This window comes from Alligator mississippiensis, chromosome 1, assembly GCF_030867095.1.
Source record: "Alligator mississippiensis isolate rAllMis1 chromosome 1, rAllMis1, whole genome shotgun sequence".
Taxonomy (NCBI): Eukaryota; Metazoa; Chordata; order Crocodylia; family Alligatoridae; genus Alligator; species Alligator mississippiensis.
Window position 1 is genome coordinate 389,517,656 of NC_081824.1, and position 15,788 is coordinate 389,533,443.

The 15,788-nt window shown below is 41.8% G+C and overlaps 1 protein-coding gene across 11 annotated transcripts in view; it reads left to right on the forward strand.

Moving 5' to 3' along the window:
* KLF12 (KLF transcription factor 12) overlaps nucleotides 1–15,788 on the forward strand; it is a 448,097-nt gene that overhangs the window by 331,425 nt on the left and 100,884 nt on the right. For all 11 annotated transcript variants that reach the window (XM_059721140.1, XM_059721315.1, XM_059721333.1 and 8 more), the window contains one exon: nucleotides 9,614–9,771. In XM_059721140.1, the coding sequence (XP_059577123.1) occupies nucleotides 9,614–9,771 (158 nt within the window). The remainder of the gene's footprint in view (nucleotides 1–9,613; nucleotides 9,772–15,788) is intronic.

Sequence of the window (15,788 nt, forward strand, 5' to 3'; positions counted from 1 at the left end):
CCCTTGGGTACCCAATCTCCTTCCAGCTGACAGAAGTTTGTTGTGTACATTGTTGCATATTCAATTACATCAGATTATGATAGGATGAAATTTATTTTGTTCAGCTGAGTATCTCAATAACTCAAGGCAGGTATGCCTTATCTCTACAGATAGAGTGCTATGGATAAAACTATAGTCAGAAATGTGTAGGGTCTTTTATTTTCTGGTTATTCAGAATGTATTCAAATCATCACATCTCTGTATGTTATACTTGATATGTAGTTTTAGCTTTTATTGTTTGCATTGCTTGCATATACAGCCAGATTCTATCTTTATTTGTTGATAAAACTTCATTTTGAATTCCCAGTGAAAAAATATCTTTCAACTATACTAACCACAGTAGCTGCCACTAAAAGGAAAATGCATGCTACTCATTTTAGTGTAATAAATTAAACACTGTTTGATATCTTTTAATATCAACTGTTAACATGTATTAAATGATACCTAGAGTATTAGAATAAAATAAAAAATATAGATGAAATATATATATGCATTCCTAGATACATATACATGTAGATGAATGGATGATAGGGGAATACTGTTAAGGAGTTTATATAGAAAATAATTATAGATAGTATTACTTTAAAAGAAGATGTTGAATCTAACCTACTAAATGAAGGTAATTAAACAAGGACAATACAGTTTAATATAGGATCTTGGATATTCCCTACTAAAGTGGTTGAAGTTTTATAAATAGCATAGATTAAAATTAAATAAATCATTTATTCAGGGAGTCAAAGGATAGGGTGTACTTATAGCATTTTTAAGCAATACAATATTTAAGCCTCCACTTTGAGCTGAGCAGAAAATAAGGCTACCTTATGTTTTGAAAGGAACAAATTTTAATTATGTGTTAACCTATAAATGTTTGGTGGGAAGGAAGGTATCCAGGTTGTAGCCGTATTGGTCCAGAGGAAAAAGCAATCTGGGCTTGTGGACAGAGGTGATATCTTTTATTAGACCAACAGGATTTGTGCAAAAAAAATTCTTTATTTTTTTGCGGGAAGGAATGTATTTTCAGATCCTGGGACCTGGAAAAGCATCTCTGTTCACCCTAGAAAACAATAATAGAAGCATATAGCGATCTATTATATGTATCTGTAGGGCTCCAGAAATGGAAAGTTCTGTGAATGCCAAGTTCGCAACCCCAGAAAAACATTACATGCTGTTTTATATATCTGTGTTTCATTCAGAAACAAATGAGAATAAATAAGCATAAGTGATAGGGCCACATTTTTCTCTATCCTTGCTTGGCCCAGCAGTGAAGACAAGCAGCAGGAGAGTAGAGTTGTCACATGTTTCATCCCAGCTTAGCCTCAGCAGGAGGGAGACAAAACAGTCACAAGGAAGGACAGGGCCTCCAGTCATGCAGTGCTTGAGTGCTTGGCTGCTCTGCTCTGAAGGTGTCACTCTACCACTAGACCTAAGGGCAGGCGTTTAAAAAATGAGACAGATGGATTCCTCGATCCATATTTAGACACTGAAGTGGCCTAATTCTCATAAGTGTTGAGGACCCCAAAACTATTACATCTCTCAGCCCAAGGTTTCATTTTTGAATTAGGAAAGAATTCTAGAGATCCAAGGATTTTCTTCAGATGCTCATTATAATCCTGAATACAGGCACATTTTATCTGATAGTTATGCTTTTATTTCATTTGCCATGCACTTTCACTGCATATAAGTGAGAAGATTCACACTGCTAAATTTATGCATTATTACTTGTATGTAACACCCAGGAACATGCTATAATTACAGTCATAAATTTCTCATTTTATAATTCTTTTTTTCTTTTCTCAGTATTAGGAGGATTTACAATCATTGCCTTTCTTCTCACAAGTAGTATTATGTGAAATAGCTAGATTTCCAAATGCTCAATCACCAGTGTGGGATTACTGAAAAATGTCTCTCTCTTTTCCTACTTATTCATATCCTATATCACCAGCTGAATACCTCCCGGTACTTAATAATAGAACCAACAAATATAATCTCTCCCACATTATTTCTGTTCTATGTTATAAGAAATGTTGTTGTTTCTGTACACATCAAAGACACCTGGGCTAGGGACAGAAATTCAAAAAGCCCAAGGCTGTATTGATTCAATCTTTGAAGGTTAGTCTGACCTGCATAGAACTGATTTGCAAGTGAATATTGTTCACTTTTGATTCTGGAAATGCAGGCACATGCCTGCAGTGGCTCAGGCTGGAAGCCAGGGGGTGCTAGAGCAGCCCTCCCTTCCCTTCCTCAGCAGCTGCAAGGCTGGAGGGAAGCTGACCTGCCAAGTATGATTAGGGAGGGGTTAAGCCCCAACCCTGGCCTGTAGGGACCCCAGCCAGGGTGTGCCTGGAGGGGGAGGGGGGAAGCAGCCCTTGCCAGGCTTTTCCCGGAGGCCAGACACTGGCCCAGGAAGTGCCTCAGGCAAAGAGGGGCAGGGAGAGGGATTCAACTTCCCTGTCTCCACTCTCAGGCATGGGCATGGGGACCCCAGCTGGGGTCTGCCCAGCTTTCCCCTCTGCTTGTTCGTGTGGTGGGTGGCCTAGCCAGAGCCAGCTAGTATGGCCCTGTCATCCACCCAGGACTGGGGCTATGGAGCTGAGCCAAGCCAGCCCAAGGGTGCTGCTGAGGGTGGATGCGGAGGGGCCAGCCCAAACTGGGCCACGAGGGCCAGGCCCTTCCCAGCGGACTGTGGCTCAGGCTGGGGCCATGGGAGCTGTGCAGCTGGATTGCTCCCAGCTCCCCGCACCCAGGCCGTGCAGGGCTGTCATGGAGCCACAGCCAGCTGAGCCGGGCCATAGGACAGGGCCCTTCCCAGCCAGCTGTGGCTCTGTGACAGCCCGGCCTGGTGGCATGGGCAGTAACTGGCCAGGCAGTGGGTCAACTTGGAAATGCTGGTGGGCCTGGAGCCTGGCAGCTACCTACTGTGGAGGCTCATGTGCCTGCAGCCACACCGGACCCCGCTGTCTGGCCCACCACTACCCATGATGCTGGGCTGGGCTGTCACAGTTTGCAACCCCGCCTGGGCTGACCCCTCTGCACCTGCCCTCAGCAGCGCCCTTGGTCTGGACCAGCTCAGCCCTTCAGCCCCAGCCCCAGTCTCAACCATGGGTGAGGCAGGAGGATGGCAAGGCCGTACCAGCCCTCTGGTTCTGGCCATGCCCCTGTTCTGCCACTGAAGTGGCAAGGGGGGAGGTTACCCTGACAGGGGCTTCTCTGCCTGGCCAGGCAGACCCCAGCTGCAGTGCTTGGGTGGAGAGGGGAGGAAGGGAGCGGGGAAGGAGGAATAACCCCCCTCCCTGCCCCCTTCACCTTAGGTGGCCATGCCAGGCCAACATCTGGTCACACCTCCACCCCTGCTACAGATAGAGAGCAGGGGGGCAGGGACAGCACTGTTGTCTGGAACAGACAACACAGCCCAGCACAGGGCTGTAAAGCATGCTGGGATGCTGGGGGACTCTGATATAACTCAAACCTGGAAGGGGTCTGGGACAGAAGTTTCATACACTGGTTTGACCCAAATCAGTTAAGTCTGATACTACATTCAACCAGGTTTGTCTTAAACCAGTTCCAGCCATTTTGAAACTGGTGTATGTGCACTGAACTTCTGTTCTGTTACTGGTTTAAACCAGTTTCTGATTGCTTAAACCAGTTTACTTCTGTCCCTAGCCCTGTAGAAAAGACTTTGTGGAGGGAAAGCTGTATCAAAGAGAGAGATTTTACCTTTGGTTCTTGTGATGTTTGAGGGAATTTTCCTATGTATATCTATGACTTTTACTTGAAACTATGAAATTGCCTTGCTATTAAGTGCCTTAATATGAGTGGACTCAGCCATATGTTATCAGGGCTGTGTCCCATTTTTACCAGATTAGAGACAATAGAAAGTTATTAAATGCTCCCATTCAGCATCTGAGACAAGAAGGCTACAAGGGCCCATTGTTCAAAAGGGGTACAGACAGAGAAGCTGTGCCAAATATGTCTATTAGACAAACAGAGGAAAGACAAATCTGTTCAGACAAAGGAAAACAGTCCACAGGTCTAGTATGGTAGAACCCAAACACAGCAGTCTCGCTCTGTCATGGCCGTCTGACACTTCTGACTGTGAGGAGACCTTTGAATAGAAAGCAAAATCCATAGCTTAGGGTCCACCTCTTGTAAATCATAATTTCAACCAGTTCAAGTCTGCCTGTTTCCTAAGAAAACTGAAGAACAATGCAAAAATGGCTGCAACAGCACTTGTTCTTAACAGTTGGAGGTTGTCTGTCTGGGCAGAGGGTTTTCTCAGCTCAGTACAAAAAGGAAGCAAAACACCTGGGAAATAAAAAAATACTGTTGGTAGAAGGGAAAAGCAATTTTAAGTCTATTCCATGTTGTATGCAGAGCAGATCACAAGCCATCTTGGAGGACTAGAGGGCCATCTGCTGGTTGAGTCTAAATTTTCATTATCATGTGAAGGCCTTTTTTTGGCCTCATGTCAGAGAGAGATATTCAGCCTGCTAAATACTTGAGCCTGAACACCAAAGATGTAGTTTTGTAGGCTATCCGAAACATTTAAGTCTAGACAAGATTTGATTGTGTTGGTTTTACCTACGGTTTAATTGTGCAGTAACAAATACGGTTATTGTTGTTGCTTATCTGAGAACAGTAGTCCCATCTTTGCAATAGTTTTTACACAAGCTATATGGTCATTAAAAAAAGTTAATTAAGAAAAAACAAACATAATATTGACATTAAGACACAAATTCTGACTATTAGTTAAACAGAGTTAAATATGGTGTAGTTTTGATGCTGAGCCACAACACTCAGCCATGGTGTCCCAGAATATACCCATAATGCCTCACTTGGGATGACCCAGCAAAGAGTTAAATCCCAACCCTGGGTAGGAGGAAAATGGCCTTTCAAAAACCAGCTGAGCTGATGCATCTGACAGTGTTTTTCTGAGAAGCATAGGTTCCAGATTTTCTTTCCCAATCTGATACCTCAGGCAGTTCTTTTAGGGACAGTTTCTTTCTACATGCCCATTGAAGGGTTTTCTTCCCTGCCTGCCTCACAGGGTCAGTGTGTATCCTCCATCGCACCTGTATCCCATGCCATCACAGTTGCTGTATAAAGTTCAACAGATGTTGAAGTCTGTGCTGATGAGGAGAGGCACAAGCAAGCGGCAGCATTTTAGATCAGGTGTAGTTTAGACTAACCTTCAAAGACTGAATCAATTTAGCCTCAGGCTTTTTGACTGTCTGTACTTAGGCTTAAAGTTGTTTTATATAGCTTTTATGGCTGGTTGGTGCATTATTTAGTTCACATTGCTGAAATAGCTACAATGTTTGGATCACAGGTACAACTCATGGTTAGCAGTATCTTAACACCCCTCCCTCTCACTGAGGTCTTTAAGAAGATGACATATTATTTATATGTGATTTCCTAGATAGAAAGGAAATGCATTGTCATCTACTTTATGCCTTGCTTCTGAATGCAGGAGCTTTACCCATGTGAGGTACTGAGCACCTAAAAGGGTAGCAATGTGGATCCTTTGTCACCTCTGCAATACCTTTTCTTTCATATCTTCCTCTCTCCTCCCCTGTCTCCCCACCCCGAAACTGTTCAAATGTCAATTTTATGATAACATATCTTAGCTTCTGATTATGCTCTATATTTGTTTTACTCAGAGCTAGAACTCACAACAATATTGTACACTTAATTCTCCTCCCACTGAACATAACGTTCAAACAGAATGTACCATCCAGGACTTGAACGCCTCATCCAAAAGAAACTTCTAAGGCAAATCATAAATCACATGCAGAAAAGAACAATAAACATGCTTTTTAAGATAATACTTTTATGATTTTGTGCACTCAGTATTTTCTGCCCATATGGTATTTGTGGTTTAGGATTTGTTTTTTGATGGGAGGGGAGCTTCCTTCCTGCCTGCCTACCTTATAGTTTCATAGCTTCTAGGGTCAGAAGGGACCTGAACAGATCAAGTCCCCCCTGCCCTGGGCAGGAACTGCCTGCCTTAGATTTCATAGATTTCATAGACATTAGGGCTTGAAGGGACCACATAAGATGATCAGGTCCAGCCCCCTGCCCAAGGGGCAGGAAGTCAGCTAGGGTCAAAGGATCCCAGCAAGATAAGCATCCAAATGTTTCTTAAAAGTGTCCAAAGTAGGTGCTTGCACCACTTCTGGTGGGGAGTCTATTCCAGGCCTTGGGGGTTCAGACAGCAAATAAGTTTTTTCTTATGTCCAGTTTAAAACAGTCTTGCAGCAGTTTGTGCCCGTTGGACTTTGTCATCCCTTGGGTAAACAGGCATTCCCCCAGATCCTGATGCACACCCCTTATACCTTCCTGCCATCCTGTCTTTTTTTTCCACATTTAGGTTTTATTTTGGCTGGTGGGAATGTTTTAAAATAACATCTTTAGCATTATGAATTAGCTCCATGAAAGACATATTCCCCTTCCCTTGCCTCTTGCAAAATGCAGATGCCAAAACACAACTCCTTAGCCATTTGCTGCCCAGATAGATTTGTTCCTATTCTTGTCAAGTATCTAAATAGCTGGTATAGCTAATTTAGCTAGTTTTTTTTAAGTGCAAGGATTCATCTGTTTTTTTAAATAGTCTCCTTGAAATACAGCCACTGGTAGTACATGCACCCACCCACTCTCACACATGAATGTGCACACATACACACACAGCTAGCTAGCTAGATAGATAGATAGATCTGTGTGTGTGTGTGTGTGTGTGTGCGCGCGCATGTATATATATATATATTCCCAAGAAAGAACTTTGTTAGTTTGATGCTTAGGGTTATCTTACACACAAAACAAATATATATATATATATATATATATAAGAAAATGCTTTGACTTTCTCAAAAAGTATAAAAATTAGCATGGGAAACTCCAAATTAAAATAATGCTTTAAAATAATATATATAGCAAACTGCTTTGTATACAGAGTATTGAATTCTATGATTTGATAACTTTGTATCCAGGAGTTCTAAAAGAATTGTCTGATGAGATATCTAGACTACTAAAGTTGCAGAGGACTGAAGAAAATCCAGTTTTATATAAGTTTTTAAAATGAGTAAGCTGGATAACTAGGTATTGTTAGGCCTATCAGCCCAACATCATTCCTGAATAAAATAATGGAGTGGTTGATATGGCACTCAATTATCAGTTAAAGGAAGAAAATATAGTCAATACCAGTCAATACCAGTCAATATGAGGTTATGGAAAAATAGATATTATCACAGTAATCTTATATTTTTATAATATCACAAATTTGGTTAATAGCATTGATGCAATAGGCTTTTGTAGAGCATTTTGCTTAGTATCATGTGCCTTTTTTATTAAGAAACTAGAGTAATATAAAGCTACCATGGCACCTGATACATACATTAAACTGGGTACAGCTACATGTGCAATTAATGCAAAACAGGAAACCCTGGAGTTTATTGCTTCTGGGTGCACCATTTGAACATGTGCCTGGGGCTGCTGCACTTTGAGCCAGGGAAGAGCAGCCCCAGCTAGCAGGAGGCCCAGGGAAGGGGTCAGTCTGCCAACCGCCTGGCTGCTCTGACTCAGCTCAACATGCTGTGGAGGGGCTGGCTGGGGCATGAGGGTGCTCCAGGGCAGGGCTAGCTGGTGCCCCTGCACTGAAACACTCTCATGTCCCTGCCAGCCACATCAACATCTACACGTGTGCTGCTGCAGCATGAAACATTCCACAGTAGGATAGTACTTGTATGTACAAGTATTAACCTACTGCGGAGCTAATTAGCTTCCTGCATCCTAATAGCACTGCATGTGTAGACGCAAGACATTTACTGCAGCGCTGATTAGTCAACTCTAGTAAATGTCTCATGGAGACTCACCCACTAGCTCAAATGTGTATTTTTTGTGAAAGCCCAAAGGTCTTGGTTTTAAATGTCATTTAGCATTTTTTTTGTAATAAGTGTCCTAGCAGAAAACGTGCAATTGTTATTGATGTGGTTAACATAAAATATACAAGTGGCATAAAAGTTGGATGAATGGTAAATAATGAAGAAAAACGACTACCAGTGCAGAACAATTTGAATCTCTTGCTAAGTTGGATGCAAGGAAGCAGTATGGTCAAGCCAAATATGAAGTCATAAACCTAGGAACAAAGAATATAGGTCAGATATGATGAGGAACTGTGTTCTGAAAAAGGCTTGAAGGCCATGGGGACATCAGCCAAATATGAACTTGTAATGATATTGTCAAAAGAGGTATTGTAATGTGAATCTTGGATATGTAAACACGGGAATATCAAGCAAGAATAATAAACTGCGTTAGTTGTGCATTTGGCAGTGATGCAACTTCTGTTGGATGACTTTGTGTAGTTCTTTGTTACATATTGTATATAGTGAAACTGAGGAAGGTTCAGAGAAGAGCCATGAGCACAATAAATGGATTGGAAATTGTAATGTAATAGGCTTTTGTAGACAATGAGAGGCTCCAGGATCCTAATCTATTTAGTTCAGTGGTACTCAATGTCCAGCCTGAAGGGCAGTGTTATCTGGGGCATTGAGTTCCCTGTGGAACTCCAGGTTGTAGAGTCGCAGCAATGAATGCTCCCTCACTGATAAATTTCTAGACTTCTTTGGAACCATGTGGCCCAAATGACATGGTCCTAATCACCAGGGATCCTGGTTTTCTCTGATAAAAAAAATCCCCAATTTTCAGATTAAAAAAGTAACCCAAAATCCACATTTTTCCATGATTTCATTTTACTCACAGAAAAATGTGGATTTTGGATTACTTTTTTTAATCTGAAAATTGGGGATTTGTTTTTTTAATCAGAGAAAACCAGGATCCCTGCTGATCACACTGGTATAAAATGTTAGTCTGCAGTCAGAGCTAGTGTGTGAAGTTGGGCCAGTGCACAGGGTCCAGCTGCACCTGGGTCCAATAAACAGGGTCAGGTTGTGGCCAGATCTGGCACGAGGCCAAGCCAGAACACTGGATTACACTCACGGACCAACCCCACGCTAGATCAGGCCCACAAACTGATCCCACCAATGGAATCCAGCCTGTGTACTGGCCCAGCATCACTCATCAAGCCTGTGGGACCAGAAGGTTGAGCACTTCTGACCTACTTTATCAAACAGAAGGTTCAGAATGAAGGGTAGACTTCACTACAATGAATACATATGTCCCTGAGAAAACAGAACTTCAAAAATATAACACTCTAGTAGACAAAGATATAACATGATCAAGGCTGGAACTCTAAGCTAGTTGAATCCAGACTAAAAATTAAATATGTAGTAGTAAGCATAATTAACCACTGAAGAGGCATAGAAAGGTTTGTAGTAGATTCTTCATCATGGGAAATTTTTAACTTAAACCTGGATTCATTTTCTCAGAAGCTTACATCTAGTTCAAACAGAACTTTATTCAGAGAAGAAATGGCTTATGGTCTGTGTTTCTCAGGAGGCAAAACTAGAAAAAACACAATAAATCTTTTTATCTTTGTAGTCTATTAATTTCTGAGTAATACTTGATGCCCAATATGTATGATAATCCCCTGCCTAATTTTTTAAAATTTTGTTATATTTTACAGTCCAATTTCACAATTCAGTATTGAGAGCACAAGGCGCCAGAGAAGATCTGAATCCCCAGACTCCAGGAAACGGCGCATCCACAGATGTGATTTTGAAGGATGCAACAAAGTGTACACAAAAAGTTCTCATCTGAAGGCTCACCGAAGGACACACACAGGTAGGACTTTGCAGGAAGTACCTACTGTGCTAATAATAACAATACACAGTACCATGAATTCTCAAAACAGTTTTCATGCAATAACTTTTGCTCACCATGGACACAGTGGCAAGTACAGAACCAATAAGTGTATGTTGCTATAAATTTAAAAACAGGTAAATTAAAAATCAGGTTGCTGAAGTGCTTGGCAGCCAAAACAGGGATAGAGTCACCTCTTCAATAAGGCTTTAGACTGGGAGCCAGGAGACCTTGATTTTGTTCCCAGCTCTACCCTTGTACAGCTATGGAGCAATCACTTTGTTTCTCTCTGCCTCTGCTTCTCTTCAGCCCTTTATTTTCCTGTCTCCAAACTAAATAATCCAAGTTCCTCCAGTTTTTTCCACATAAATCATATTTTCTAGACTTCTGATGATTTTTGTTGCTGTCCTGTGGATTCTCTCTAGTTTGTCTACATCTTCCTTGAAATGCGGTAACCCAAACTAGACACAGTATTCCAGGTGGTGTTACCAATGCTGAATAGAAGCATATCAGTTCCATTGACTGACATATAACATTCCTACTAATATTTATCATTAGGCTATTATCTCTTTTTCTGCAACAGTATTATATTGTAAACTCATATTCAGTTTGTGATGCACTGTACTCTGCAAGCCCTTTGCTCATTACTGCAGCCTAACCAGTTGTTTTTCAGTTTATATTTGTGCATTTGATTGTACTGCCTTAATACTTTACACTTGTCTTAACTAAACTTCCTTGAATTTATTTCAAGCCATTTTCTCAGTTTATCAGGGACATTTCCTATTCCTAAACCTGTTCTCCATAGTCTGCTAACCTACCCGTTTGTTGTCACTGGCAGATTTATTATACTAAATATGCATTCAGTTATGTCTTCTGAAATTGTAAATAAAGGTACTGAATAAGATGGGATCCAGGATAGACCCTAGGGAACTCCATTTCATACTTCCTCTCAGTTTAACAGTAAGCATAGTTTTCCAACCAGTTTTGCACTCATTGAGTGCATTTACATATGCCATTGAGGTGACATGATAAACTGGTGCAGTTTGTGCTGGAGTCAGCTGCTCCTGGGCATAGCACCTGCACATGCACCCAGGACCACAGCAGTTTGAGCCAGTGCATAACAGCCCCAGGCTGGCAGCAGGTCTGGGATGTCAGCCCTGGACTCCAGGTGGTGGCATCAGGCAGTGGAGGGGCTGGGGCATGAGGGTGCAAAAATGCAGAGCTAGGTAGTGGGAAGCCCTTGCACTTTAGCACCCTTGTGCCCCAGCCAGCCCTTGTCACCATCTACATGTGTGTTTTGGCAGAGTTAAGTACTCCACTATAAGATTGTACTTTCCCCGGCAGTACTATCTTACAGCAGACTTAATTAATTTATTGTGCCCTAATACTGGTGCACATGTAGGTAGTGATGCTTTACTGAAGAGCTAATTAGTCAACTCATCAATAAAGCTCATGTATAGATGTACTCATTATGTAATAGTTTAGTTTAAGCTATATTTCCTTAGTTTAACATCGTGGTGGAGAGAGGCAAAAGCCTAGTTCTTATATTTCACAGATTTCAAAGACATTAGGGCTGGAAGGGACCTCGGAAGATCATTGAGTCCTGCCTCCCGCCCGAAGGGCAGGAAGTCAGCTGGGGTCATAGGATCCCAGCAAGATAAGCATCCAATTTTCTCTTGAAAGTGTTCAATGTAGGTGCTTGAACCACCTCTGATGGCAGGCTATTCCAGACCTTGGGGGCTCGGACAGTAAAGAAATTCTTCCCTATGTCCAGCCTGAAACTGTCTTGCAGTCGTTTATAACCGTTCAACCTTGTCATCCCTTGGGGCGCTCTGGTGAACAAACATTCCCCCAGATACTGGTGATCACCTCTGATAAACATAGGTGGCCATCAGATGACCCCTGAGCCTGCGCTTTTCCAGGCTAAAGAGCCCCATAGCTCTCATCGCAAAGTCTGTTTTCCTGACCTCTGATCATACGCATGGCTCTTCTCTGGACTCTCTCAAGCTTCTCCACATCCTTTTTGAATTGTGGGACCCAAAACTGGACGCAGTACTCCAGCAGCGGCCTCACCACGGTCGAGTACAAGGGGAGAACGACATCCCAGGATTTGCTTGAGAAGCATCTATGGATGCAAACCAGTGTTTTGCTTGCTTTACTAGCCGCAGCATCGCATTGAAGGCTCATGTTCATCTTGTAGTCAATGATGACCTCCAAGTCTCTTTCTCCCATAGTTCTAGCCAGCGTAGCACTGCCGAGCCTATAAGGATGCTGCAGGTTTTTCCTCTTAAGTTGGAGAACCTTGCATTTTTCAGTGTTAAACACCATCAGGTTCTCGTCCACCCATTAGCTGAGCCTGTCCAGGTCAGCCTGGATCGCCCTCGTCTTCAGGTGTGGATGCTTTGCCCTAAAGTCTGGTGTCATCGGCGAACTTGACCAGTCCGCTTCTGACTCCAGTGTCCGCAACACTAATGAAGATGTTGAACAATATGGGTCCAAGGACAGAGCCTTGGCAGACCCCACTGGTCACAGGGCACCATGATGATTGACTTACATCAATTACCACCCTCTAGGTCCAACCATGGAGCCAATTTCCCAGCCAGCGGATCGTGTTGAACCCAAGGCCACAATTGGCCAGTTTTGCCAAGAGGTGATCATGGGATACCAGATTGAAGACTTTTTTGAAGTCAAGATATATGACATCAATCTCTTCTCCCTTGTCCAGGTAATAGGTCACCTAGTCGTAGAAGGAAATGAGATTGGTCACGCAAGACCTACCCACAACAAACCCGTGCTGGCTATCCCTCAGGATGTTGGTGTCAGCCAGTCCATTAAGAATGGTTTCTTTAATAAACTTTTCTAAGATCTTCTCCGGGATAGAGGTCAGGCTGATGGGCCTATAGTTTGCCGGATCCACTTTCCTCTCTTTCTTGAAGATAGGCGCCACATTGGCCTTCTTCCAGTCTTCAGGCACTACACCAGAGTGCCAAGAGTTCTCAAAGATCCGTGCCAGAGGCTGAGCTATGATTCTTGCCAGCTCCTTGAGTACCCTGGCGTGTAGCTTGTCAGGGCCAGCTGACTTGAAGGTATCCAGCTTCTCAAGGTATTCCTTCACGAGGTCAGCATTGATGGAGGACAGGCAGTCTCCCTCACGCAGACCTCCCTGTCCCGTAGTGGGCATGGGCGTCCCATGGGACTGATGAAAGACCAATGCAAATTACCCATTTAATAGGTGGGCTTTTTCCTGGGCATTAGTTGTCAGTTGTCCCATCTGGTTTAGCAGGGGTCCAGTGTTTTTCCTCCGGCTCCCCACATATCTGAAAAAGGACTTTTTATTGTCCTTGATACTCGAAGCTAGTTGGAGTTCAGTTGCAGCCTTGGCTTTCCTGGTTTGCTCCCTGCAGGTCTGAACCAGTCCTGCTTGGAAGAATATTCCTCCTTGGAAGTGAATCCCATCCTCCATTCTTTGTAGGCCTTTTTTTTTAGCCTCAGGAGATCTGCTAGATCCCTGGAGAGCCAGGAGGGCTGCTGTGCTCTTTTGCTGCCTTTCCTCCGAGATGGAAAAGAATTAGCTTGTGCATTGAGGATCACTCCCTTGAGGAGCAACCACTCTTCCTGAACTCCCCTTATAGTAGTTGTACAGATAAGAAACACAGGAAATTGTGAGGCAAGACCCAGTTGTCCTAGGTCCTTTTGCCCTCAAAACCAACCTTTCTTGCAGCAGAAAGACTAGATAGCACAGAACAACTCAAAATGCAATTCCTTAGTTAGAAGTTAGGTATCTCAGGCTCATGGTCTCATGCTCAGACTGCCAGCCCATAACTAACTTTCAAATAATTACTCTTTTAAAAAATGGACCTAATTTGAATTTGGGAAGGACTGACCCAGTGATGATTGTTTTTCACATGTAAAAACTTTATGTGAAAAGCCTATGTTGTGTACATATCCTTAAAGAAACTGCTTATGCACTACCTTTGCATTTTTGTGTGCTGAAATTATGTATTGGAAAAGGTAAAGTTGGGGGTCCACTTGCTATTTTTAACAATACTTTGAGGGCCTCTATATTCAAGTGAAGCCAATTTGCATCAGACCTCCTTGGTGAAATTGTCTGAACCAGGCTTTTATCCTTAAACACACTTGTAAATGAGATCTCTTAAGAAAAGGGTCCCTTCCCGCAATGGAACTGTTAAAATGTTTATCGGACAGTTAATTTTAGGCAGTTTTGCAGCTCAGCAATTTTAATTCTTTATTTTCACCTCTTTTCTGTAACAATCTGTTTACAACCCCTTCCTCACAAACAGTTTGCCTTAGTGTTACCCTGCTTTATTTGCAGTTTTGTCTTAACTCTGTCTTCTCTCTTATTCCCTGCTTTCTTCAACCTGCCATTTAAGTCTTACCTAACCCTTTTGTTTTCTTCACCCTGACCTCTTCTTTCTGGCTCTCTTAACTTCCTTGGCTTTCTGCCTATCTTCTATTCCAGCTTTGCCCCATCTATTCTATGTCCTTCTCCTTTCCCTGATGTTTATACTCTCTTGATAATCATTACACCTATCACCCTCACACTCCTGAAGATGCTTTGATGTTGCTTCAGGCAGGGTAGAAGGCAGAATGCAAATCAGAAGTGAAAAATAAACAGACTTGTTGGTGCTGATACAGCATGACTATAATTTTCTGGTGACCTGATCCACCTCATATGACAAAACTAGAGCAATATTACAGAGACCAGATAACCAGTCCCAAGTGACAGATAGCCTTCTGTTTAGCAACTGTTCATAAGAAAACAGTGTTACAACTACTGCAACATAGGAGTACAGATTTTTCATTTTTTTGCTTTTATGTTTTTGGTCCTGATCCTAAAAGGTATTGATTTATTGTGAGCATATCTTTTGTGTAATAATGACTAATATATAGGTCATTGAAGGTTAGCTTGTAAAAATATTTCTGCAGGTGGTCAGAACCTCACAAAATAGAACTATAAATTTAAGGGCACAAATTTACATTACTCAGTCTGAAAATGGGATTAGTATTTCAAATTACTCTCAAACAGTGTTGTTTTGTGTGGGTAATGGAGAGTTTTAATGCCCACAACAAATGAGTACTGCTTTATATGCCTTGAAAGTCACATGCAAGCAAACAAAAAAAAAGAAAAAACTCACAGCATATACTAGTGTTGACCGCTTTATAATATCATGTCTTTTTACTTCACTGTATGCAGTAAAAATTAAACATAGAAGGAAGGTATGTATCACACTTAAGCCTCTAGCTGCTCAGATCAGAAACTCCACAGTGAGCTTTAAAAATTAAATGTGTTTACAAAATACCTTTCTGTTTTTTATAAGAGGTTTTACATAATCTATCTTAAATGTAGCACTGACCGTGAATGTACAGTAGATATTAATCTCACATTACATTTATGTCTTAGTCTTTACCTTTGCCTCAGGCAAACTGAGTCAATTATTTGTGTATGACCCAGAGTAATTAGTGTGTAATATTGGATAGGTATAAATGAATTATGACAGCCATGCACGCAAGGATGAGCAAGCTTGAAGAGGAACCGTTCTGTAAAAAGATCACAGAAACTTAGCATTGTGTAATTTTAATTTTTATATGCAGATGAATATCACTATGGGTTCTTTAGGTAAGCAGAATCAGTATGAGAAGTCCTAAGTCTTTACTTTAAATAGTGCAGATATATTTACAACAAGTAAAATATTCACAATTATTTTATTATTGGAAACTTCTTAAAATATTTTATTTAGGGGTTTTGACAGTACAGACAACATTATCAACTGAAAACCATTGTTTTTTTAACTTTAAGAAAAGCAGCAAGAACCAGAAACAGTAACAACAGCAGTGGGGGGTCTTTATAATACTTAGTTATTCAAAGATGTCATCAGATGACCCCCATGTACTGGTCAGTGTTACTTCAGAAGCTGGTGTATCCAATGAACTCCTATGTAGGCATTAGATCCACTAGGTGGCGAAAGTGCATAACAAGT